The sequence below is a fragment of the Tympanuchus pallidicinctus genome, unplaced genomic scaffold (genome assembly GCF_026119805.1).
Source record: "Tympanuchus pallidicinctus isolate F22 unplaced genomic scaffold, pur_lepc_1.0 scaffold1, whole genome shotgun sequence".
Classification (NCBI taxonomy): domain Eukaryota; kingdom Metazoa; phylum Chordata; class Aves; order Galliformes; family Phasianidae; genus Tympanuchus; species Tympanuchus pallidicinctus.
Genome location: NW_026294618.1, coordinates 44283776 through 44310677, shown reverse-complemented (window position 1 = coordinate 44310677; position 26902 = coordinate 44283776). Strand labels below are relative to the sequence as shown.

General features: G+C 36.8%; 1 protein-coding gene across 1 annotated transcript in view; it reads left to right on the top strand.

Annotated features, from left to right (window-relative positions):
- Nucleotides 1-26902, top strand: part of REV3L (REV3 like, DNA directed polymerase zeta catalytic subunit) — a 114419-nt gene that overhangs the window by 50333 nt on the left and 37184 nt on the right. Inside the window, exons 4-13 of the mRNA XM_052678573.1 lie at nt 1666-1826; nt 5635-5731; nt 12380-12474; nt 13059-13163; nt 14097-14181; nt 14267-14415; nt 14717-14845; nt 16012-16246; nt 19440-19579; nt 22573-26767. Coding sequence (XP_052534533.1) covers nt 1666-1826; nt 5635-5731; nt 12380-12474; nt 13059-13163; nt 14097-14181; nt 14267-14415; nt 14717-14845; nt 16012-16246; nt 19440-19579; nt 22573-26767 — 5391 coding nt within the window. The remainder of the gene's footprint in view (nt 1-1665; nt 1827-5634; nt 5732-12379; nt 12475-13058; nt 13164-14096; nt 14182-14266; nt 14416-14716; nt 14846-16011; nt 16247-19439; nt 19580-22572; nt 26768-26902) is intronic.

Genomic DNA, 26902 nt, shown 5'->3' with positions numbered 1-26902 from the left:
GACCTGGAGTACTGTATCCAGCTTCTGGGGCCCCCAGCACAAGAAGGATACAGAGTTGTTAGAGCAGATCCAGACAAGGGCTGTGAAGATGATCAGCAGGCCAGGGCACCTCCCCTATGAAGACAGGCTGATAAAGTCATGGCTTTTAAGGCTGGAGAAGAGAAGGCTTTGGAGAGGACCTTATAGGGGCCTTCCAGTACCTAGGGGGGCCTCCAGCAAAGCTGGGGAGGGGCTTTTTATAAGGGCAGGCAGCTACAAGATGAGTGGAAATGTCTTTAAACTAGAAGAGGGTAGATGCAGACTAGATATTAGGAAGAAAATTTTTACTGTGAAGGTGGTGAGACACTGGAACAGGTTGCCCAGTGAGGCTGTGGATGCCTCCCTGGAAGTATTCAAGGCCAGGCTGGATGGGGCTGTGAGCAACCTGGTCTAGAGGGAGGTGCCCCTGCCTGTAGCAGGGGGTTGGAACTAGGTGATCTGAAAGTGCATTTTCAACCCAAACCCATATTTGATGATGTGATTCTGTGATATTAAAAGTTAATTTTGTTAGTTTTTACATTTTAGGTTCCTGTGCCCATTGCAGGAATATAGCTTCAAAACTCAATAGCTGTTTTTGTTAAACAGTTTCTGTAGTGCCCTATTAAATGAAAGCACCGTTCTCTCAGACTTCCTCAGTTTACTGCAAGCCCTGTGATTGTGATACATGAAGAGGAATTATTTCTCCAGCATAAACTGAAATCCTTAACTGCTTATCGTTACCCCTCATAACTTTTTTAATGATGGCCTGTACAGTTCTGCATTATGGCAAACTTCCATCTTAATGTAGTCTGTATACGTATGACTTGGTGACAATTGGGTGACAGTTTGGATTTTTGAAGATTCTCATGTTTGAATTACTTCTACCAAAAAAAAGATTGACACATATGGTTTATTCCTTTAATTTTTCTAGATAAAACTTTATTGTTTTAATCTTATTGCTTGCATTCAGAAATACTTAGTGTTTTTCTATGATTTAGAAATATCATACTGTTTTGAGATAAATTTATTGCACTGTTTTATAATTACACAAATGCCTGCAGTTGCTTTTTAATTTCCTGTATTTAAAACGGCAGACTTACTGTGCTTCACAGAGCTATTAAAAGTGCTGCTTCTGTGAGTATGGTATGAAACCTTAAAACAATGCAGGACGTCTTGATAAATATGCCAGGGAGGGGAGAACTGGAGAGAGATTTGAAGGTATTACTGATTTATAGGCATACAGATGCCATAGTTGTTCTGTAGAAGGATTTCCGTGGACTGTTTTGACTTAGGACATGTTGCAAAGGTAGTACATGGTATGATTTTTCTTTGGAAGGTTGTGGGGGGTTTTTTGTTGTGTTGTGTTGTTTTGGTTTTTTTCTGTTCTGGTCTTTGTGTTTGTTTGTTTAAGCTGAGATTTACAGAACTAACATTCTGTGTTATTAGGAGGCAACATTTTGGGGAATCCATTATTGTGAACATAAAGTTATTAAGTACATTAAAAATACAACTAACACAAATACACACTTCGTATTTAATATTTTCCTTTATATTTTAATATACTTTATATTTTGATAAAATCAAACAATGACATTGTTGTACAGGAAACAATTGCAGTATTATGTTCTAATTCATTTTTAATTTTAGAGTATGTGAGCTTCTGCAAGGTGGAGCCATAATGAACAAATCCTACCAGCCTCATGAAGCCCATATTCCCTACCTCCTTCAGCTCTTCATAGATTACAACTTATATGGAATGAATTTAATAAACCTGGCTGCTGTCAAATTCAGAAAGGCGAGGAGAAAAAGTAAGGAGTTTTTTTTTTGTTTGTTTGTTTGTTTTTTTTACGACTAAATAATTGCTTTAAGGGCTAAAAATTACCATTTTTTAACACTTTGATTGAATGGATATCACATCTTAGTTTGTCTTCTGTGTCAAAATTAAGTCTCTATATAGCTTTTCATCAATGTTTTTTTGTTTTGCATGTGGCTGCGTATTGGTGTTGGGGAAAAGCCTGTCCTATGAAAATGAGATAACGTATTAAAAAAACTTATTTTGTCAGCATTGTGCTTTTGACCATTTTTCACAAGATATTCACACTGCTTTTCAAGTTAGGCAGTAGAAAATAAATTATTCTTTGATGATATGATACTTACTTGAATTTACAGGAGAGATAGCAATCATGTTGTTTTACTTGTATTGATATTTGTATTTTATCCCTACACCAATTTAATTCATTTTTGCTCCAGTAATACATTTACAATCTAGCTAGAATTTTGTAATGCGCCACTGTTTTTAATTAGAATGCTTCTGTTTGTACTAAGGTCATTTACGCAGTGCTGAAATGTGAAATATTAAATGGCTGTGCAAAGGAGATATTTTTGATTTTCATTTTAAAAAACAGTTTGACTTTCTGAATGTATGCACTTAAGTGAAACTGAAGATCGGTAAGAACATACATAATGTTACCTAAATGCTGCAGTATAAAGGGGAGATAACACTATGAAGAACATAATGTCTTTGACGTTTAAATTTAGAAAAATAAGTATTTTTTGTTAAGTTATAATTGTTCCTATAGTAAGCAGGCTTTCATAAGAATGGTAAAATATCTTTCTGTAAAATCAGAAAATGAATCATGCTGCCTTCAGTTTTTTCCCCATATTTTCTATTTGTGTGTATCTAGACACCTATAAATAAGTGCATGGATTTCATAGCGCCTAAAGAAAACACTCTTTCTATACATAACAGTAGGCTACACTTTTAGTAGTGTCATAACTGTAGAAAACTAAAAAAAAAACCAAAAAACCAGAGACAAACGTCTTCGGACTGTCAGTCCTGAAGAGGTTTAGTCAGGTACCTTCCACACATCCATAGTGGTCTTCTGGAGACATGCAATCTAGTGATATTGAATAGTAAGTCCTGTTGTTTTCCCGTAGTTCTTCCTTTCCCTTTGACATGAGAGATGGCAGAGACATCAGTTATTTGTATTCTCCTTGGTCATTTACTTAGACGTGAGAGACCTGTGTTTTGGTGGGGTGAAGGGAATGGGGTGGAGCAGGAGCAGGGGCTGAGATCATTGGAGCACCTCTCCTATGAGGAAAGGTAGAGGGAACTGGGCTTGTTTAGCTTGGAGAAGAGAAGGCTCCAGGGAGACCTCATTGTGGCCATCCAGTACTTTGAAAGGAGCGTATGAACAGGAGGGGGAATGGCTGTTTACGAAGGTGGATAGTGATAGGACAAAGGGGGGGAATGGTTTTAAACTGAGACAAGAGATTTAGGTTAGATTTTAGGAGGAAGCTTTTCACACAGAGGGTGGTGACCTAAGGAGGCTGTGGATGCCCCATCCCTGGAGGCATTCAAGGCCAGGCTGGATGTGGCTCTGGGCAGCCTGGTCTGGTGGTTGGCGACCCTGCACATAGCAGGAGGTTGAAACTAGATGATCACTGTGGTCCTTGTCAACCCAGGCCATTCTATGTATGTTTCTATGACTTTAAAAGTTCTTGCAGTGTAGAAAACGAAGAGCATAAAGGTGAGAACCTGACAGACTACTTTGTCCTATCTTGACCAGTTAATAGAAGCAGATCATGGCAAGATTAATACCATTTCGAGTGGCTCCACATCACCCGTGCTTCAGTCTGTTGCAGGTCCCAAGCACCTTGAAGACAAAGGGGTACAACATATAGAAGCAGTGCTGTTGAGTAGCTAGCCCTTGCACAACAGACCTAGGAAGATCTAAGCCAAGACCTGTCAGTGAAGAAGTCACAGCCTCTGCTTATGGCTGGCACATTTACTGCATTTATTTCAGTCAGCTGTAGTTTGTACCATATGTTTCTTTTTCATAGATTTCAGTATAAGCTCTTGCCAAAATAAGTACAGCGTGCTTAACTTCCCTTGTACAAGATGTAAAAATCGTGTTGGTAAGGAGTGTAAAATTCAATAATAAATCTGTTGCTAGATAAAAGTAGTCAGCATCAGAACACCCATTTCCGTAGATGTGTTTGTCATGGAGGTGGGCAGACAATTTCAAAGCCTGAGAAGGATCAGCAGGTAAATTTGTAATAACGAGAGTACCCTGCTCTCAGCAGCTTGCATCCAGAAGACACAGAAGTTCCTCTTCAGTTCAAATCCTTCTCTTAATGGATAGTAAGGAATAGGGATGCATTTGAGCGCCATGTCCAAATAAAACTATTAAAAAACTGTTACAAAACTTTTATTGCTTTTCAGAAGTTGAATGTTCTTCTATAATATGACTCTAAAAGACCTTAATGTGTCAGTGTTAAGAGTCTTTACAAATCTTCTTGTCATGCAGAGGAGATACTGTATCATTAAATTTCCATACATGTGAGTAACATTACTGAAGGAAGAAACGAACCGATAGGGGAATTTGAGCTTCACTTTTTGGATGTATTCAAATACTTCCAATGTGATAAAACTGCTCTGGTTTTTGAAGTGCTTATGATTTTCAAAAATCAGTATGTTGTTGGCAAAATTTCCCTGTTCACTTACAGACTTTCCTAGCTGCTGTGATGTGTTGTCCTTATGACACGCAGCTATTCAGTCCAATAGAGCTTAAAGTTTCTAAGGCATTTTTGGCATCATGTTTCCCAGTTAGCTGTGTAGTAACACTGTAATTCTTGGCTTTTCTGCTAAATGAGCTATTCCTATCCATGTTATTCCAGGTATTGGAAAATTAGCTGAGAATGTGTGCAACACTTACTTTTAAAATTATAGAATAAAATTATATGTTCTACTAAATAATTATTGAAAGCTTCAGACAATTAAATTGATGCTATCTTCAACAAATGTAAAATTTTGAGGTGTTAATACAGGAAAAAAAAAACCAACAAAAAAAAAACCTGTCAGTTTGTAATACAAACCAATATAGCTGAGAAAATTGAAGGTTCCAAAAAGGTCTGCTCTTTGACACTGGAGTGGGGGAGAGTAATTTTAAAGTTTTCTCCTCTAATTCTGTCTCCTCCATCTCCATTCATAAGCTTTTTTTTTCCCCCTTTCTTATGCTACATCCTGCGTATATTGTTGTTCCTCCTTCTGAAGAGTGAACGTTCACAAGACCACAAAGGAGGGGATTTTTCCAGTGCACCTCCTTGTACTGACACCTCCAAGCAAACTTAAAAAATGTTTTCTGAATTTGTAGATCAGACAACATTTCTATTTAACTGCTACTGCATCTGGCCACGCATTTATTGTGTATATTCCAGATGCATTAATGGATAAGAAAGATAAAATGTGTTCATTGTTTCATTTGTGTTTCACTGTTTACTTCGGCTTCTATTTTCTACTGGGATCTCACCTGAGGACCCAGACACTTGGGAATCCTGAATTTTACCTGAAGCTAAGTAAGCTCAAAGAAAAAAGATAGAATTTAGGTTAAGATACAAGTGAACCACCACAGCAAATTTAATTCTAATAATGTCAGTGTTGAAAACATTTTTCATCTTATGTGTGTCAATAAAGTCAAGTCATTTATGTGACTTTTTGAAGCCAATATCACACAGATGTTATTTATTCTTCAGAAGCATTTTGATAATATTAAATAACAGCTGCAATTTCTGAAGCATAAATGAACTAATTTCTCCTATTGTTTTTCTTTCCAGGTGATACATCAGGTGGAAGTAAGCACCACAGAATCAATTCTGCAGCAAATTCAAACAGTGCTTCTTTCATCGAATGGGAAGAAGATGAAATACCAAGGTTGGCATGTCTATTATTTTTTTTTTTTAGTGTATGCTTTATTTGCTCATTAGTAGCAACTTGTATGTACTACAGGGTTCCAGTCCAGGCCCACATTTGAAGGTGACCCAGAGAATAATTATTTTGTTTCTTTGTGTTTTGATCGTCTGAGACTATGTATCTCTTTTAAGTGCTGATAGAAACCCAATTGGGCTATAATAATAGCAATGTTTAAAATCTGTTTTTCTATTTCCTAGAAAATATGTTTCTAGCTAATGACTTCTAATGAAAAGCTAAATAGTATAATAGGAGGGCTGCTCCATAAGTAATGCCTCCTATTTTGTTAGTTGTCCCACAGTGTCAGAAGCAGATGTTGGTGATATGATAGCAGAGATTGAACATTCCCACCAATGTTCCATTACGTGTTGCTACTGTGCAACAGATGGCAGCAGAGGGGCAGTCTGACACAATGGTGTCTGACATGGAACTGGATATGAAGCAAAGGTGTGGAATTGAATTCCTCCGTACAGAAGTGGTGGCATCCACTGGCATTTATTGATGATTCCTGAATGTTTCTGGAAACAAAACTATGGATGTGAGCACATGAGGTGGTGGGTGGTGTGTTTCAGTTGTAGCAACAGAGACAGTGGGTCAGCTGTGCTAGTCTGGATTTTCACAAGCATGACATGCAGACTCGTGTCGCTTGTGAAAATACATAGCTAATGGTGTTGACTATGTTGAAAAAGTGTTCTGTAGCTGAGAATTTGCCCTATCAAATATATTTGTTGTTCTCTTTGCATCTGTTGTACTTTTCATGGAAATAAATAGGAGGCATTACTTTCAGAGCAGTCCACATATTTATAGAGAATATTTACACAGTTTGCAGGTTCTATTTTTGTAATCAGCCTTAACTAAGATGTATAGTGTGTTACCAACATATTCCAGCCTGTCCATGTCAAACAGGAGCCATGTAAGAATCTTAGCTTAAAATTTTCGTGTCTGTCTTGTGTGCTCTTCTTATTTTCTAGCCTACAGTTTGCAACTTGGAATGACTTTAATAAGAAAAAGTACGTGTTTGGATTCATTAATACAAGATTTTTCCTCTTCCTTTTTATCCGAGTGGTAATCTACCGGTTGGAATTCCTTATAAGATCACATAGGGTCTTTTATCCCATTTTTGAATTCCATCCTATTTCTGTTATTCTAGTTCTCAATTATACAGCTTGTTTTATGATACTGTGATCTGACTGCAGTATGTCTAACAGCCTGCCTTTTCAATGCATTTTATTAGTATGCTCCTGCATTTCCTGTCAACAGTATTAAAGAGATATGAAACAAATTCAGTCCTCAAAACTTGTCTATATTCAGTGCTAAGAATTTCCTGTCAACCCCGGTATCTTTTTTTCTAGAAGCAGTAGGAATTTTACCTTTAGCCAGCTTCTTACTCACTTTAATAATTTAGGAACTGATTTACATCTCCAATTTAAATTGCTTCCTATTTGATATTCTGTCAAATGTTCCTTTGTCTAGAAAATGAATTATTTTATTAAAGGTTTTCTATCATGACTGTGTTCCAAGTGCCACTGCAAAGTAGCAAATCTAAACTATTTTCCATTCATGATTTCACTTTTTGCTGTATCTGTATGAAATTCTCTGCTTCTTATAATTTCTTCTGGATTAATTATAGGAGACATCAATTTAAAACAGTATTCTTGTAATCATAATCACATTATAGTTTGTCCCTCTTTCAGATTACCTTCCTACTTCATTTCCTTTAAAATTCTGAAAACTTCCACCTATGTTAGTTGAAGTAGCCTATGAGTGTGACGATGAACCTTGCTGAGGGAAGTCTCACTCAGTTAGTAGTATAGGAGATGTCTATCCAAGGTTTCTTAAGGTAAACTGTCTCAGATGTTTTCCCATATGGTTTTATTCTTGCAGTCTGCAGCATTACTAGATACATGTAAAGCTGGCCTTCTGCCTTTTCTCCTCCTTTTCTTTAACGAAGTACATTCTTAATTCTAAACATTAGTTTTCTGTGTATAGCTATATATTCTTCGTTGTGTGATCCCAGCACAGTCTCTTCATTTTATTATTTAGTCTCCTTGAAGAGCTCACGTTTAAATACTTAAATGCTTTGTGAATCTTTCACCATTTGACTGCTGTTTCCGACAGTGCTTGGAGTGTCTCTTACATGTCATTACTGAACTCTGAAGTCTTTGTTCTTCATTTATATCAGATATGGGTGTCTTGTAAATATTCCACTACTTGTTACCTGTTCATTGTTGTTAGTTGGTCTATCAAGAAAAAGCAGAAGGGGAAAACAGTCCAATGTTGTTTGTTTGAAACCACATAGAGGATTGTCTTGTATAAATGATGAAGGTATCTGTTTAGTTGGTTTTGTATACATTCAGAATCTGCTCAGAGATAGATTCCAATACGTATTTGCCATGTCCTTGCTGCATGTGATACCAAATTCCCTGTTTTGACCAAGCTGGCATTTCTTGACTTTTCTGGTACAGCAAATGGTTGAAATCTGATGGTAGATGTCTGGTAATAGGCAAAATATTATTTGAAAGTTTTATATATGCCAGTAACAGCATGTTATGTAGAAAAACGCCAGTGATGAATCCTTATTTCAAAAACACATTTGAGAACTGTGCTGAAGTTTCTTGGTGGCTGAATTCACTCCTTAGTACTAGATAGCACCTTACTACTCTACTACTTTTCCAGAACAGCATGTTCCATCCATCTCCTGTCTTGCTGCTGGTTAATCTGTTGCTGATACTGTTAGTTTACTGTACTAAGCCAGGAGTAGGGTTTTTTTAGATCTAATTCTGGAGTGGTTCTGTTATGAAGTGGGCAAATGTCCAAAGGCAGTAGTGGCTGGGAATCTCTGATGTTGGGAGGCTTTTAGGTATGATGCATGCCTGTGTTAGCACACATGGAACATGGAAAACCCACTTAAAAATAGACATCAGTCACCTAAGCCTGATAGTGCTATCCAGCATCTTTAACAAGAGCTCTTCATGTGAGTCACATTTATGTTATTCCTCGGGTAGCTGTTAATAGAAGATGAAGCACTTCCATGGGTTCCAGTGGGAATTTTCTGGTAAACATGAGACTAGGAGTAATCTCATGGTCAGATCTCCCACCTGGGCATGGTGTGTTGAAAGCAGAATGATTGGTAGGATGTTTTTTGAGAAGTGTTTTCTTCCATAAATCCTAGGTCTGCTACTGAGCTCTATTTTATGTGGAAATAGCAAATAACACTATTACACAGTCTAGCTGTTATGTAATGTCGAAGATTTCTGCTAGATTTCTGGCTGTCATGATTGCTTTTCTTACTTGTCAGAATGTACATGTTTTTATGTAGCCATTTGGTCTTTAATTAAATATGTTTATTATTCAATTCATTGGAATGTACTGCAGACAAAGAAAGTTCTTCTTCCATGAACAGAATATGGAATTTCAAAATAATTATGTGAAGGGGTAGAGTCCTTGTCAGTAGAGTGGAATGACACCTTTTAGCTATTCTGTTGTATTCATTTTATATCTACCATCTTCAGTTTAACATTATAAATAACTGAGACAGTCATCACAGAACTCATTTCCCTACCCTGTCATTAATGTTGGTGAATTAAGATACTGACCTTGATGCCCATCCTTCAGGATTTTTGAGGGCATTGAATGTAGCAAACTGTAATGGATAATTTTTTAATACTGTGTCAGTTCTTGCTTTAATTCAGTGTCTTGGCACCTGACCAACCATTCCTCAGTACTGTCTTTGAGCAGAGCTTTCATCCTACTTTGTTATTATGACAGCGGTTAGTGCCAACAAACTTCTTTCCTCAAAAATGAGGTTCATTCTCCTTAATTCCTCTTCCTGTTTTCAGAGTAATTGATTTGGAGCTTTTTCTGCGTACACACATTAGATTTATATTTTAGCGTTTCACTTTTGTGTGCAGGTAGAAATGGGAATTTTCAATGAATTTGAAATGTATCTCTGGTAGCCTGGTAATGGCAATATGCTGTTCTGCAACCTTGATTTGTCTTGCTTTTCAGCAGAGTAAACTTTGTTCTCATAAAGATAGGATGTTTCCGTTTCTGTACTTCTGTACTTCTCCTACAAAAGCTGCCTTTTGTACATCTGTGTTCCAAGTTCTGCCTTGCAAACAATTCCGTTTTTTGTTTTACAAAAGAAAGCTTAGATGCTATGAAGAAGTTTGACCAGGACTTGATAAGTATTATTCTCTAAACTTGTTCTAATGAAGATATTCTCAAATCATTATTTTTTTTTAGATTACCTTGACATTATCTTGATTTTTGCAGAATAAATGCAGTATGAGTCCAGTGGTTAGTCTTTTACAGGGCAATGTTTGTAGCAGACCAGTTTGAGTGTCTTTCTAGAAATACTAACTGTTAATCACCTAAGGTAGTTTGTGTGCTCAACTAGCTGAAATCTGGATATACTCTGTCTTCTTCAGGCTGTCTTCTCACCTGGTAATTGTAGCATTATAGCTGTTCAGGATGTGGTTTGATTTGGGATTATGAGAAATACAGCTGTTTCATATATTTTCCTGACATGCTATGAATATTTGCTTAAGATGAGCAAACCAGCATAAGAAACAGCAGTGTTCTTGCAGCCTCCTCCCTCATTCTTGTTTCCCAGTGGTTTTGCAGCTCTTTCAGATTATGTGATCAAAATGCAAGTTTCAGCTTGCTGCAGGTCCTCTTGCCTGCAGTGCAAACAGTCTCTGAGTGGTTTGAGTATGAGCATCCAAAGTATATGATGTGGAAAGAATGAATTTGATCACATTATGGACTTGTTTCTCAGCTGACATTGTGACTGTTAAGAAAAGGAGGTGATGACAATGGATAGTCCTTTAAGCGTGCATTAGGACACGGGCATTCTACTTCAGCTAAAAGACTGAGCTGCTCTGATGTAGGAATTCTGTGATCTACTCTTTTAATTATTACAACTGCTCAGAAACAGTTCTGTTGACTAGGGAGGCTGGTAGCCATATGTTAATAAATAGTATCTTTCGGTTGTGAGTGAATTCTACCTAAGTGCTTTATGACTTCTGCCACGCTACTTTTTGCTTGTTTTTCATTTGGTAATTCATTTACCACATGGACTGTAAACAGCTCTTTTGCATGGGCTGTTTTCTAAGTAGTCAGAATTTTGCTTGTATAACAGAAGTAATATGTCTAAGCAGTTTAACTTTACGTTTCTTTTAGAGTTTTAAATAGTTTAATACTTACCTTCCAGAGAAGGTGTCAGAGATACCGAGCTTTTAAATATGATATTTGCTAGCTATTTGTGTTATAGTGACTTCTCTTCAAGGTGTGCAGACAGGATTGGAAATACCATTGAATTATATTTTAAAGACTGTGTTCAGATTCTTGAGGCTGAGTTGTTATGTTAGATTATTTAGGCATGCAAACATTGAGTCATCAGATAGTATAATGTATACAAAGGATCCTAAAAAGAGTCTGTTTGAGTTAAATAATAACCTGTTTTAGTTTTCAATAGTGTTGACGAGATCTTTTTACCTTTTCCCAAAAATTTTGAAAGGTTTTCCTGTTTTCCTAGAATGGCTCAGGTTAGAAGGGACTTGAAAGCCCACCCAGCCCCAACCCCTGCTGTGGGCAGGGCTGCCACCCCACAGCTCAGCTGCCCAGGATCCCATCCAACCTGGCCTTGAGCACCTCCAGGAATGGGGCGCCACAGCTTATCTGGGCAACTGTGCCAGTGCCTCACCACCCTCTGAGTAAAGACTCTAACATCTAACTTCCATCTCTCCTCTTTTAGTTGAAAACCATTCCCTCTTATCCTATTACTGTCAGAACTTTTAAGTCAGTATCTATCGTTTTTTGCAAGCTCTCTTCTAAGGATGCAGTGAGCTTTCTCTTCTCCCAGTTCCCTCAGCCTTTCTTTGTATGAGAGGTGCTTCAGCCCTCTGATTGTCTTCTACAGACTTCCACATAAACCTTAGAGAAAGTTTCTTTCTTAGACTCCTCCATGCACTCCTTAAGATTAGTTCATTGACAGCAACAGGTGGAAGGCCACTGGCCGTAGCAGATCTGTCCCTTAAAAGGATGATTATCAAATTGTTACAAAATAAGCTTGAATCTGTCTAATACTTTGTTTATATTTTGTAAGCCTTCCCTCAAGCACCCTTGGGGAGAGGTGAAGAGAGAGGAAAAAAAAAAAAGAGTATATTCTGAAGAATAAAACATATTTGCCTCTTCTGTTATTTTTTTGGTTGCTCTGAAGTGTGAATGAAAAAGGAAGGTTTTTGCTCCTATTTCTTCTGGATATAAGATCATACCCACATGTCCTATTGGCTGAGAGTGCTACAGAACATTTCAGATTGTGTTTGATAGGGAGAACATGAAAAATGCTGTAATATTTAGAATTGTTTACCAATTCTTTCTCTTCTTCCCACCAAAAGAAAACCCTTTAAACCGAAGAATCAAATTATGTCAACTAATTAGGTTTGGATATGAACATTAATTTAAGACTTTGTAGGTGAAGATGGGAAGTGGTACTTCTGTATTCATTCTCTTATTCCCTCCTGATGTTAGTGCAGTTAGAAAACAGTGATTATGCATGTTTCAAAATAGTACAGATAAAATTAACCTATTGTATTTATGTTGTCATAGTTCTTTAATGTTGAAAGGCGTTGAGCCACAAAGTACCTGTGAATTGGAGGTGGATGCAGTAGCTGCTGACATTTTAAATCAACTGGATATTGAAGGTGAAGTATTGATAACTTTCCACATAAATACTTTAGAACAGCAACTGTATTGTCTTCTTTTTGTAAGATTGAGCTCAGTTAAGCCACAATCCAGATTTCAGTGTTAGTAATCTATTAATCTCTACATTTCTAAGGTTTGTGAGAAGATAAATAAATAAACAAATCGAATAAACTCGGGAAGAAAGCATATTTTGAGAACAGTTTATATTTCTGAGCAGTAAGAAAAAAATGACTATTGCTAATGGATTACAGACGGCTTCAGATCTACCTGTAAAAAGCCAACATCAAGTATATGTGTGTATGCATTCATGCATATAAGCATACATACACAAACTTGGTGAGAAGACCAGTTAAAAATCTAGACAACAAATAGGAATTGTATGCCGTAGCTTTTACCTAACACTGAATCCTTCAGCAAGGCAAGAATTGCAGTAAAAAATAATGAGGGGTTACAATGACAAAAGTTGAAGATGTGCGTTAGTAGGTTTTTTATTGTTTTTTGTTTGTTTGTTTTTTAATATGGGGAAAGAATGTATTGTGTCATGCTGACAGACTTCCCTTCATGTATTACTGTGTACTTTTAGCCCAGATTGGCAGAAACCCTGGTTTGCAAGCTATATGGGACGATGAAAAGCAGAGACGGAGAGAGAAATGTGAATCTTCTCAGATTAAGACACCAGATTCTCAAGGTAAAAACAAACAAAAAACCAAAAATGATGCAGCTATTTTTCAAAATCTTTGAAAGGGAAACAAGCAGAAGGTAGAAATGAAATAGATGTATCAAAGTTCAGGACTTCTTAGATGTACTCTTTCACATTTCTAAGCTTGCTGATTCACCAATATATGTATTCCATATGAAAAGTAAGATACAAAATGTTGCATTCCATTTGCTGCAGAGTGTGCTAGGCTGAATGAATGATAATGACAGTTAAGATTTCATACTTTGTGACAAAGGTATTTAAATGTTTAAATACTAGCGAAATTAAATATCTTATCCTGAAGCTTCCTATATTTATGCATAAGACCTGTTCCTTTGAACAGCATCACCTTAAAGCTAAGGTGATATTAAATGAAAATTATATAGGGTAGAGAAATCCCTTATTTTTATGTAAAATTCATTACACAGGAAAGACTGTGCTCTGCAGATTAATTGCATATTGAATAAGGCTATTCTCTGTAGGACCTAGGCCTATTTCTTTTAAAATATGAATGATATTTGGCAAGCAAGTCAGAAGATTGCAAAAAGGAAAGAGGTGTGTTCTGGGCTTAGACAAACTGCTTTCTTACTGTGATTTTTTTTTTTCTGTGTAATGCTATTCAGGCTGCATAAACCAGGATTTTCAAAATTGTTCCCTGATTAAGTAGTCTTTTCTTGAATGCTCACTTTGATGTAATTGCAACATGATTTTAAATGCCATTGATACTTAGAAATGAAAATGAGATCGGTGGGAGTGTGTGGAGTATTTTAAAGTGTTTCAGTACACTTGAAAAATCAGCCCTCAAATTTGGCACTTAGTGGACACTTCCACTTTAAGCCACCTCCTAATAGAATTAGTAATTTGCTCTCTGTGTTGATAGGTCCAAATAGAAGTGAATAACAAATATTTTTTTTTAATTTAAAGACCGTGGATTTGTGCCAGCAACAGAGAGTGAAAAGTATTTTCAGAAGAGACTCAAAGAAATCCTCAAGCAAAATGATTTCTCTGTGTAAGTATTTGGCCATTTGCCATAAACAATAGTATTTTGAGCAGACCTTAAATACGCATTTAAAAATTGGTTTTCAATTAATTAGAACGTTGTCAGGATCAGTGGACTACAGTAATGGATCAGAGGAGTTCTCTGCTGAGCTAACACTACATTCTGAGGTACTTTCTCCAGAAACCTTTCAGTGTACGCCAGCGAATATGGTAGAAGTGCATGAAGATAAAAAGGTGAACAAAGGTGAGTATTTTTAATAGCTTCTAATTGCTCAAGTGTAAATCTCTGTCGTGCTTTGGTTGTACTTACTATTAGCAGAACTAAGCCAAGTAAGATATGATTGTCTCTCTAAAAAAAAAAAAAAAAAGGCTAGTTTTTGTGTTTATTGCCTTATTAGTTAGAGTAAGCCTTTTTAGAATTGCTGTAACAAATAACAGAAACATACTTGAAAGTAAAATCCATTTAAACTGCTTTTCTTTCATAATGTATTGATGTCTGTGACTCTTTGAAGTTTTATCCATCTCTTTTTGATCTTCTGTTGAAGAATCCAATAGGATGCATACAGATAAAGAAGAGGAAGCACTTATTAATGAAGAAGCAATTTTAAACATTGTGGAGAATAGTCAGAGCTTTCATCGTTTGTCTCAAAAACTGAGTCAGACTACAGTTTTTTGTAAGTATGACCAGAAGGGCTTTTCTTTTTAGCATTTTATTTTTCCACAGTCTGTTGTGTTAACTTACTGATACTGATACATTGTGTTAATGACTACTGATCATTAAAGAAAGTTAGTTACCTCAGAGAGTTTTCAAGCAAATTGCAACTTCACCTCTTCCTCTGCAAAAACACCTTATTTTCCAATAATTTCACCAGGTCAGTGTATTTGTAGAAGTTACATCTTTTACTGGTTCAGTAACCAGCCTTCTTGACAGGTGAGTTTAGTGCAGTCTCCTGTGGGATGTTCCTCTTCCTTATGCTTTTGGGTTGTAGGACAAAAACCATTAGATTAAATAGGATTTTGACTATCTGTCAGTGCTATTCTATCAGTTCCCATGTCTTCCGAGAACACGCTCGTGAGCTACATTTAGAAGTTCAGCTATCTAGATATACCATAGGCTGATAATGACAAACTGCAAGAAGAAATATTTGACAAAATGCATGGATACAAAAGAACGGTTGAAGGCAAAGAAGCAAGAAGAATAAAACATTAAAAAGATGGAGAGAGACTGTGACAGCAAACAAATGTGGGTGGCATGAGGGAAGAACAATAAAATAACTCGCCAAATTGAATGGAAAGTTAGTTCAGGTAGAAATAATTCAAGTAGAGGAAGGTCTGTAGAGGAGACAAAAAACATGTACTTTATATTAGAAGATACATAAAGTAGTACAAGGATAAGAAGTGGTGTTAGTATGCACTGAAGCTCGTGCTCCAAAGTGTGGAAGGGAAAAATATTGAAAAACCCCTTTCCTCCAATACTTCTGATACATGCCTAGTGTGAATATATTAGGGGAGAGTGAGACTGAATTTGAGGAGGTATGGGAGGTTGGATGCAGGGAGAAGTGCTTCCACTAAATCTACTGCATTTGGAACAGAAGGGCAGAAATAAAAATAATTTCAAAAAAAGGTTGCTAGTACCATAGAAAAACAGCTTGCAAAATAAGAATAAAACTGAAAAAAAGAAGCATGGAAAGAGCATTGTTTCTCCAGCCTACCTTGCTTTGAATAGTAGCAAATTAGTAGATTTTTAAATGGTTAGGATTTTGTTTTACACGTAGATTATAAGCAGTGGTTAACAAATAGCACAAAATACAGACTTCATCTGTGTGGGCTCTTTCTACAGTGGACAGCGCTGATGAGGCCATGATTGATGTGTTGGCTGGTTTGGAGAGTGATGGGTATCAGATGGAGCATCACAAAGCACTCTCTCACCATCGTTCTCTTGGAAGCTGTCGAAATTCTCAAAACAGTGATGATGAAGAAAATGAGCCACAGTGCGAGAAAGAAGAAATGGAACTTAGCTTGATAATGTCCCAGAGATGGGACAGTAGCATAGAAGAGCCCGGGCCAAAAAGAAGGTATGTATGTGATTTTCTTAATCTTTCCTCTTTCACCCTCATATTTAGGTGTGCTAAAGTGGATTGTAGAGGAGTCTCTTTTAACAGCACTGGAAAAATCAGCTGGTGCTGCAGCTTGTTAGTTTTATATGTGGATGTAGATGAAATGTTTAAGTTTGTTTAGACCTAAGCTTCTAATTTAGTGTTTGAGGAAAAACTGTGTAGTACTTTTTTTCCTACAAGTCTGGATATGAACACTGTAATAGTAAACTCTTTTTAAAGTAATACCTATGCATATAGCACAAAATAATCTCGTATCCTGCATGTACAACTTTCCTTGAAGTGAATGTTTAAGAAATATTCTTGTGAAGACTGACACGGAAGCCTGAGAAAAGCATCCATTCGTTTCCTTGCTCAAAGCTTAGATTAAAACGTGAATGTTTCTCCCTTTGCTGGACTGCTAAAGGTTGCAGACTTAATATTTTTAAGGTTAAGATTATTGAATTCTTCTCAGGTTGTAATGACTTTTTGTACAGTCTGCGTTGATGGATTTTGCAAGAAGCTATATCCAGTTTTTCTTCACTCTTGCATTTTGAGCAGACCTGGTATTTATAACTCTATTTGAAAGATGAGGGACTTAACAGATATAGCATTTTGATTTTTTTTAATATCAGAAATTACAATTATACTATGATTCAGAGAGCAAGAGAGGCTGTAATGGAATCAGAAGTTAGATCATTAGTTTCCTAATTCTAGAGATACTTCATTTCTAAAGTAACTTTTCTTTGACCTTTTGATTTTATTTTTAAATTTTTCCAGTCACAGTAGTCAGGAAAGTTGGACTTTCCATCTAAAATGCTTAACATTGATCTTGGTAGCAGTTACTTTGTAAAACTAGTCTACATCTTGCAGCATTTATTAGCTTAGGTGCAGCTCTGTATGGGCATAACTGAACAATTTCTGAAGTCAAGTAGGATCCTGAATGAATTAACTGCTTTTATGCAATAAAGAATCCAACCTAAATCTCATAAGACTTGATGAGCTGGTTCATGAGTAACTTGGTCATGTACACCTACATCGTCATCTCCAACAGAAAGCACTATGGAGTACATAACAGGTGTTACCCCATGGAGATCTCTGCAGGTCCACTTGTGATCCTTTCAGAATTTGGACTGACTTCAGAAGAGAGCATGGGTAGCTCTGTCCCCTGCATGATTCTCATCATGCACAGGGAACCAGCTGGAGTTTCATGATGGATGTGATCCAATTCTGTTCATGTTTCCTTCTATTTGTACTGCTTCATAATGCGAACATTCGATCACTTTTCTGTTATTGAGAATCCAGCAATCTTGTGATATATCAAATGATATACTGGAATAATAGATTATGCAAAAAATGTCAGGGTGTAACAGTACCCTAGTGACTGAATTAGTCAGCTTGGGTTTGATTACTACTGAGAGAAAAAAAATTCAGTGAGGCATGAACTGGTTCTTGAAGAGCCATATGGCAGTATCATGCTGCATCAGACAAAATTTCCTGGAATCTAAATGCTAGGCTGGAATGCCAACTGATTCGAGTTGTTCTTTGCAGAAGTCATCTCAATCCTGACTTGGTTTACTGGTGTTGACAAAGATTTGCTTTGTGCACAGAATCATAGCATAATCAAGGGTGGAAGAAGCATCTAAATGTTGCTTTGATCAAAACAGTTTTGACTGGATCAGTTGACTGGGATGAGTTAAGGTGCTGGACAAGTTAGGAGTATTTCTAAGAACAGAGATTGCATAGTCTTTATGGACAACACGTTCCAGTATTTGAACATCCTCCTCATCAAGAATGCTTCACTTGTACATAACGTTTCCCAAGGCAACCCTCTATCCTTTTCCCCCTTTCATGCCACCACAGACAGCTGAGTCTGATTTCTTCTTTTTATCTGCCCACTGCATATTTCATAAGTGCAACAGGATCGTAGTTTTTTCTCAAGGCTGAGCAAATCCTATTTCCTTACTCTTCCTCCTCCTTTACATGTAGGTTGCTCAAGAAGTAATGCCTCCTATTTATTTCCATGGAAACTACAACAGCTTCCAAGAGCACAACAAGACTATTTGATAGAGAAATTCTCAGTTACAAAACACTAATTTTTAACCTAGTCAACTCCATTAGCTATAAATTTTTGCTAGTGATGAACAAGAACCTGCATGCCACACTCATAAAAATATACACCAGCAGAGGTGACCTGCCATTTCGCAGCTGCTATGACAGTGAGATTGTTGAAATACACCACCCACTGCCTCACTATACTCATATCCACTGCTTGGTCTCCATAAATGCTCAGCAAACATTGATGAATGTCAGTAGGTACAGATTTTCCATATGGAGCAATTCGATTCCACACTCTTACTTCATACGTACTTCCATGTCAGATGCCATTCTGTTAGACTGCCCCTCTGCTGCCATCTGTCAAACAGGAACATTCACCAGCATCTGCCTCTGATGTTGTGGATCAACATAATAAAATAGTAGACCTTACTTTTTGGATCAACACTTGTTTATCACGTGCTACTGCCCCAAGTCACCTTGGTGACCCTCGGCTGGATTTGCTCCAGTTTTATTGGTGTCTACCCTGAGCCTAAAACTGAGCACATTTCTCCAGATGCAGCTGCACAGCTGCTAATACTGTCAACAGTCTTGCAGTCACAGTCCAGGGTGCAGCTATCTTTGCTACAGAGGTATGCTGCACACTCAGGTTCACCTTTGTCTCCCATGCTGTCCCCAATGGTTTTCCTAACAGCTAAACTAAAAGCATATTATGTAGTTGATCTAGTCCACAAATTTCAAGCAATTAAATTAAATTTCATTGAAATTGGAACATATATAATATTGGGCAATATTAATGGTAGGTAGACAGTTGGACTTGATCTAAGAGGTCTTTTCCAACCTTATTGATTCTACGAAAATTAAGCATCTAACTCCCTTCTCTAACTTCTTGAACTAGTAAAACTTGCTGTTCTTCCCTGTAGATGTTAGATGTTTGACTACTTTTCTTGCTTGTTAAAGTAATAATGATACTCTGAGTTTCCTAGTAAGAAATATAACACATTTTTTATTTCACTTTGCTCACCCAAGTTACACAGCCTTTTAGCCTCATATGGCTAAAGGTATTTACCTATTTTCTATTGGTATTTTCTGCATTAGTTGATTCCATCATTTTCTGTAGGTCAGTTGGCAAAAATATGCATCGAAGTTCAACAGAAGAGGATTCGTCGTCAGAGGAAGAAATGGAGTGGAGTGGTAGCAATATGCTCCTAACTAATCTCTCTATACCTCAGCTAGATGGGACGGCAGATGAAAATGGTGGTAAGTAAACAGAAAAACAGCTTTGGAGTTGAATTGCTACCTGAATCATAATTTACCTTCAGATCAATTTGCTGATTCTTGGATATACTGAATGTCTTTGATTCTTGTCTCAGCTGGGAAGAATTATTTTCAACGGATTTCAGAAGCAGGCCTTTAACATCTTCCTTAAAAGTCAACAGTATTTTAATCTCAACACCCACAGGGAGTTACCAAGATCTTTATTTCCTACTGTATCAGTGATTCAAAAAAGAGTATCATTTGATTAGTTCTATAGATAAATTCTTTGTTGCAAGGAGTATTTTTCTGTTATGATTTGTTATGCAAGTATGGTGCTGAAATTAAAGATTCTGTAGGACCATTTATCCTGCTATGATTTTGCTGTAAACAGTACATTGTGTAAATTTAGATGGTTAACTTTGCTTTGCAAATATACACCACCCGTGCTAAAATATGTAGAGCTTTTGAGTCTGTCTCATTCTGCAGGTTGCTTGTTCACGTTCTGGGATAACAAGACTTGAAATTATGCAGTAAAAGACTGCTGCAGAAAAAACTGCCTTTCAAAAATCTATAAAAATAAATTAATCTTTAGAGATATATTTTGCTATCTCTCTAACTTTCTGTCTTTGTTCGAAATAACCATGGTTAATAGAATGCATGTTTTGAGATTTGGCAAATACATAAATGTTGTTACTTGTTCCATTAGATGAGCGGCATAATTTCATATTTATAAAATTTAGAGCAAAAAATGAAAAATGTACAGAACCTACTATGGAGGAAGGGGAAATATGTCTGTATACTGACATTTCGCAGTATTAAGTTCATTTTTGTTCTTGGTCTAATCAACAGTAATTGCTGTCCTTTGATTAAAAGATATTGTATTAGTCATGCTTGAATACCTTTTAAAATTTTAAATAGTGATTAGCATCATTTTTGTACAGAAATTTTTTCTTAATCCACAGTAAAAATGGGGTAGTGTAAAAATCTTGTTGGTGCTCATATATATACCTAATTTCCTATTGCTGCATTTGCTGTTAGGGTAAGGAATGTAATCTATTACTAGTTATGTATTAGTTAGTATCTCTTGTAGCTATTTGACAAAGAAACAAGAATCATATATCAGTATATAAAATACATGTCTTAATATGTTAATATAAACATTTCCATATTGAAGAAAATGAGCTATGCTTATTACATTGACAGTCAGAACTATTCTTTCATGATTGCTGTTTCAAGTGTAGGTTTTTTTATCCTTTGCTTTTGTAGGTATAAATGGTAAGGTTAATACGTTACTTGATGTACTACTCATATGACTTTTTGCAAAATACAGAATTGTAATTTCCTTATTTGCAGTACATTGTAACTTCCTGTAAAAAGGGATGCTTCTGGCTAATAAGACTGTATCCTGCATAACTGGATAACTGTAAACTGTAGAATATTTCAAGTATTTGAATACTCTCATGGAGAAAAAGAAAGTCCACTTAAAATAAGTTTATTTGTTCTCATTTAATCAAACATAAAATAATTCTATATAATAATAATTTCACTGCATATTCTTCTTAAAACAGGAGATATTCAAAACAGATCTCAGTCTAGGTCGTCTGAATTATAAAGAAAAAAAAAAGGTTATCCGCACGAATCTCAGTGTCCATAACATCTGACTGATTTATAAATATTTTTGCAATTTTCTTATCTGAGTAATCTTCCAAATGTTCACTTGACATTTCACTGAGCTCCCATTTTCTTCATCTTCCATTATCATCCTCGTTCTTTGTATGAATGGCTCCTCCTACACCCAAAGAATCACAGGCTGCATCTCCCAGATATGTTTCACAGCTCAGCAACTCTGTGTTTGAAAATGTTATTAGAAATAGATTGAGACTTTCTTTTATTTTTTTCACCCACCTGCAAATAAATTGTGAAGGTGAAGGCACTATGAATCTTGGATAATCTTCAAATTGGTTTAGACTTAAAAGATGAATAGATGAAAGGATATCCCACGTAGTACAACAGTTTTCAACACGTATTTGCAAGTCATACAGCATGTTTCATAATTTATGTCCCCCTTCAACATTTCAGCTAGAGGTTTGGGCACATGAACAAACTGCTGTGTGCCCTCAGCTCTGTAGTATCTGCCTCTGAAGTGGAATAAACTTCTTGAAGTTGCTTGGTGCTCACTGTGGTTAAGAAAAGCACGCAATTAATGCATAGTAGTTGTTAATATGTTACTTACCGGGTGTCTGCACACCCTTATCCTGCAGTAAATGTGGTGAAAGTAGCAGTGAAAGAGAGAAATAGTCCTATTTATCATACCACGAGTCTTCACAGGACAAGTACTACAGCTGGTTGTAGACCTTTGTGGAAATACTAATCCATGGGTATGAATTGATGATGTAACTAAATGGGACAAGCTCCTCGTATAGACACCTGAATGAGTGTTGGGTTGCTCTGCTTTAAAAGTGCAGCAAACTATCTTACACTTATTGCACAGGATGGTTGATACAAAGCCCTTGCTATGTTGTATGATCATACTTTACCTTTTTGTGGAATTACTTTTCTATATGGAGAAAATCATCTTAAGTATGTTACTTTCTTTTTCAGAACCAGGAAGCATTCATACTTCTCAGGGACAAAGCAGGATACAAGCTTTTTTAAAAGTTAATGTCTTTGTATTTAGCTTTCTGAAAATGATTTCAGAAGCCTTCTTTAAGCAAATCATTGTGAAATCTTTGGGAAATGTATTCAAGCCCATAATTTATAAGTAACTGACAGAATATCTTGAGACACAAATGTATTAATGATGTGATTTTGATAAAGCAACTCATGTATTTGGGGCCTGTAGTTGTCATGATCATAAATGGCATGTGAATTTGAATAGTATTGTTTTGGTTTCTATTGTGGGAGGGCTTTCATGAAAATATCCTTACAATAATTAATAGCTTAGTTATTCTTTTTTACAGGAAAACTAGAGTAAAATTGCTTGTCTTCCATTTCAGACAATCCTTTGAATAATGAAAGTTCTCGAACTCACTCCTCCGTCATTGCAACAAGCAAAATGTCTGTAAAGACCTCAATCTTTCACAAAGATGCTGCTACACTAGAACCCCCATCTTCTGCTAAAATTACTTTTCAGTGTAAACACACAAGTGCCCTTTCTAACCACGTTTTGAATAACGAAGATCTAGTCGAAGAACTCTCGCAACCAAACACAGAAACACGACCGGAACTTTCAGTTCATTCTCTTACAAAAGAAAGCACTTACACAGCAAAGTACCCAACATCATTCAGCAATAGTACCCATGCAGAAAACTCACATAAAGAGAGTAACAAGAAAGATACTCTTCCTGTTCCTTCGTGTGAAAATAATATTTTTGAGTATGAAGATGATATTTCGTCAGTGAGCAGACAGATACCTAGCAGGAAGTATACTAGCATTAGAAAGACTGAGAAAGATGTCGCTTTTATGCACGTGGGCCGCCACATTGGTGACAGCATATTGAATAAAAACTCTTTTAGCTTTTCTGATTTGAGCCACTCTGGCCACTCCAAAGGTAAAATATCCTCTGAACTAAATGAAAAAGCCAGCAGCGCAAGTATAAATAGTTTTTTTCCAGCAACAGTTACAGAAAATTGTGAATTGGTGTCTTGTTCAGGAGGCAGTCGAACTGTTGTACATTCACTTGAAAATAGCACTGATGAAGGTGGCCTTAATAAGCTTAAAATTAGGTATGAAGAATTTCAGGAGCATAAAACAGAAAAGCCAAGTCTCAGTCAACAAGCAGCACATTATATGTTCTTTCCTAGTGTTGTTCTTTCGAACTGTCTTAGCCGACCACAAAAGTTAGCTCCTGTGACATATAAATTACAGCAAGGTAACAAACAGTCCAGGTTGAAGCTGAATAAAAAGAAATATAGTTTTATCAATCATCAGGAGCCTGCAACTGTAAGTGATGTTGTATCAGTGAAGGAAAGCTGCTATACACAAGGTAATGGTTGTAGTAATATTCCTGATAAGGATAGTGCTTTACCTAGTGACTTAGTCCAAGTTCCTTTTGAGGCTTTTGAAAACAAAATGCCTACAAGTACAGCTCATTGTACTGACTGCCAAATTGGAGATGGATCTCTTGAAACTGAGCAGTCATTTGGATTATGTGGGAACAAATACACACTTCGAACTAAACGAAAGGTAAATTATGAGACTGAAGACAGTGAATCAAGCTTTGTCGCACACAACTCAAAAATTAATCTACCTCAACCAATAGAAAGTGTTGAAAGTTTGGATGGGTCTCAGAAGTCTCGAAAACGTAGAAGACTTTCTAAAAAACTGCCACCTGTTATTATTAAATATATTATCATCAATAGATTTAGAGGGAGAAAAAATATGCTTGTTAAACTAGGGAAAGTAGATTCTAGTGAGGAAAGAGTGGTACTCACAGAAGAAAAGATGAATTTATATAGAAAGCTTGCACCTTTAAAAGACTTTTGGCCAAAAGTTCCCGACTCTCCTGCAACCAAATATCCTATTTATCCACTAACGCCAAAGAAAAGTCATAAAAGAAAAGCAAAACATAAGTCAACCAAGAAAAAAGCTGGAAAACTGCAAAGAACAGGTACTAAAAATAACATTAAAAGAACTTTATCTTTCAGAAAAAGGACTCACACAATCCTTTCTCCTCCTTCACCATCCTATAATGCTGAAGCTGAAGACTGTGACTATAACTATAGTGATGTTATGTCTAAATTAGGTTTTCTTTCTGAGAGAAGCACAAGCCCAGTAAACACATCACCACCTCGCTGCTGGTCTCCCACTGATCCAAAAGCAGAAGAAATTTTGACCAACCTGGACAGAGAAGCTTTACATAGTAGGGGTAATATGTACCACAACAGGACTGTTAATTCTAATGTAGGAAAAAACAGTCGAGCAAAAACTCAGGTTAAGAAATGTAAAAAGAAGTTTGCTAGCCCTACTGTATCCACCAAGAAAAAGAAAAAGATGAATCAGAGTGATAAAACAGCAGAGGATGGAAAGAAGAAACCTAGAACGAAACAAAGACAGAAAACAACAGAAAAAGCGTCCTCAAGAAAACGCATGGTATTTAAAGATGAAAAAGGAAATAATCACTCTACCACGGAAGTGAAGTTTGTGCTGAAGCATCAAGATCTGCCTGAGATGTCTTACAACTCACAGCCGCTTCATCATCGCAGAGATGGTCCTCTTCCTGGCTTTACAGCAGGATATCTGCCATCAGCACCGTTCCCCTCAGCAGCTGATACACAAGGTAATTCATCAGACCGTTTTCATGCATTGGTGGAACTTGATAAACCTTTAGATGCGCAGTGTTTGCCTGCTCCACGAGAAAACCCTCATGCATCTTTCACATCAACTCCTGTGGCATCTGGAAGAGAAGGACTGAAAGTGAGCTCTCAAAGGCCCAGGACTCAAAGTACTGTATTTAGAATGAAGGAATCTGCTCTCATTAAAAACATATTTGACTCATCTAATCACTCAACTCAGGTAACACAGAATGTGTGCATCTCTAAAGATAAGACCTTTGTAAAAGCAGAAGAGATAAAAAATTTCCAAAACAGATATTTACCATCAGCTGGGAAATTAGGTGAAGCTCGTGAGTCTTCAGACTCAACAAAGATGGATCAGTTGCATTCGCCTAGCTATTTGCATTGTAAAGATAGTAATCAACAGCAGATTTTTTGTATACCAGAGGCATCCAAGCATTCTGATCCTTCTTCTTCTGTTCTTAAGTCATCTGAGGAAAGTCCAGGGCCTCTTCAGTTGCCTAAAAACTGTTTTGTAACCTCTTTGAAGAGTCCAGTGAAACAGCTGAATTGGGATCAAAAACAGAAAGGATTTCTTTTGGAAATGTCGCATTTTAAACCTGAACCAGTAAAACAGAAGTCTCTGTCAGAAACAACCACGCAACCAAAACCCATTTCCCAGTATAAGAACAGGACTATAGTGGCGCCATCAGCATTCAGTGAAGGACAGTCTGGCCTGGCTGTTTTGAAGGAATTGCTCCAGAAGAGGCAACAGAAAGCTCAGAATGCAAATGTTACACAAGAACCAGTACTAGATAAAACACAGCTGAGCAGAGGTACCCCGTGCCCTCTTGAACAGAACAAAGCAGTCAAAAGGTCACGGTCAGCCACACCTAGAAAACCACGTGCTCCCAGGAGTACAAAACCTAAAGAAAAAACACCGAAACTTTCAAAAATGGAGTCTTTAAGCCAACAGGTCACTAGTCGTGCTGATCATTCTGTATCTGATGATAGCCCTATATTTTTTTCCGACCCTGGTTTTGAAAGCTGTTACTCCCTTGAAGATAGCTTATCTCCAGACCATAATTACAACTTTGATATTAATACTATAGGGCAAACTGGATTTTGCAGTTATTACTCTGCAAGCCAGTTTGTCCCAGCAGATCAAAATTTGCCCCAAAAATTTCTGAGTGATGCAGTTCAAGATCTTGGTTCTGTACAAACAACAGAAAATGACTTTCTATGTCGTAATGACCAAAAAACTGATGAAGAAAAACAGCATTCTTCAAGCACAAGTAAGTGGATAAGACCTGGTTCTCTGAGCCCTGAGCTTTTTGAGAAAACCTCCCTGGATAGTAATGAGAACCACTGTCATAGTCAACGGAGGAAAAATGTTCATCCTTCAACTTCTAGATCTAACTCTATTGATACCTCTTGTACGCAAGAGACAGAGGTCTGCCTAAATGAAAAATTTAAATTGGCTAGAAATACAAATAAAGAGAGATTTCTTAACCTTCCTCAGCCAACCAGCTCAGACTGGATTCAAAGCCACATTAGAAAAGAAACCACTTTTGAACCCTGTCAACCACTTGATTCAGTTAATACCTCTTTTACATCCGTACTGTCTTCTCCTGATGGTGAACTCATGGATGCAGCCTCTGTGGATTTAGACTTATATGTTTCAAGAAACAACGAAGCATTAACTCCAACTCCGGATAGTTCACCAAGATCCACCAGTTCTCCCTCACAGTCAAAAAATGGAAGTTTTACACCTCGTACTGCTCACATTCTTAAGCCGCTTATGTCCCCACCCAGTCGTGAAGAAATCATGGCAACTTTACTAGATCATGATCTCACAGAAACAGTTTATCAGGAACCATTTTGCAGTAATCCTTCTGATGCTCCAGAAAAGCCAAGGTACTGTTTTAAAGGCATTTCTATCTACATATGCTTGTAATTATATTAAGTTTAATTTATTCCTGTAAACAATTTTTTGCTGTTATGTGACACAGCTGCATGAAAGATTTCATCTGTTACATGTACATTTGAAGT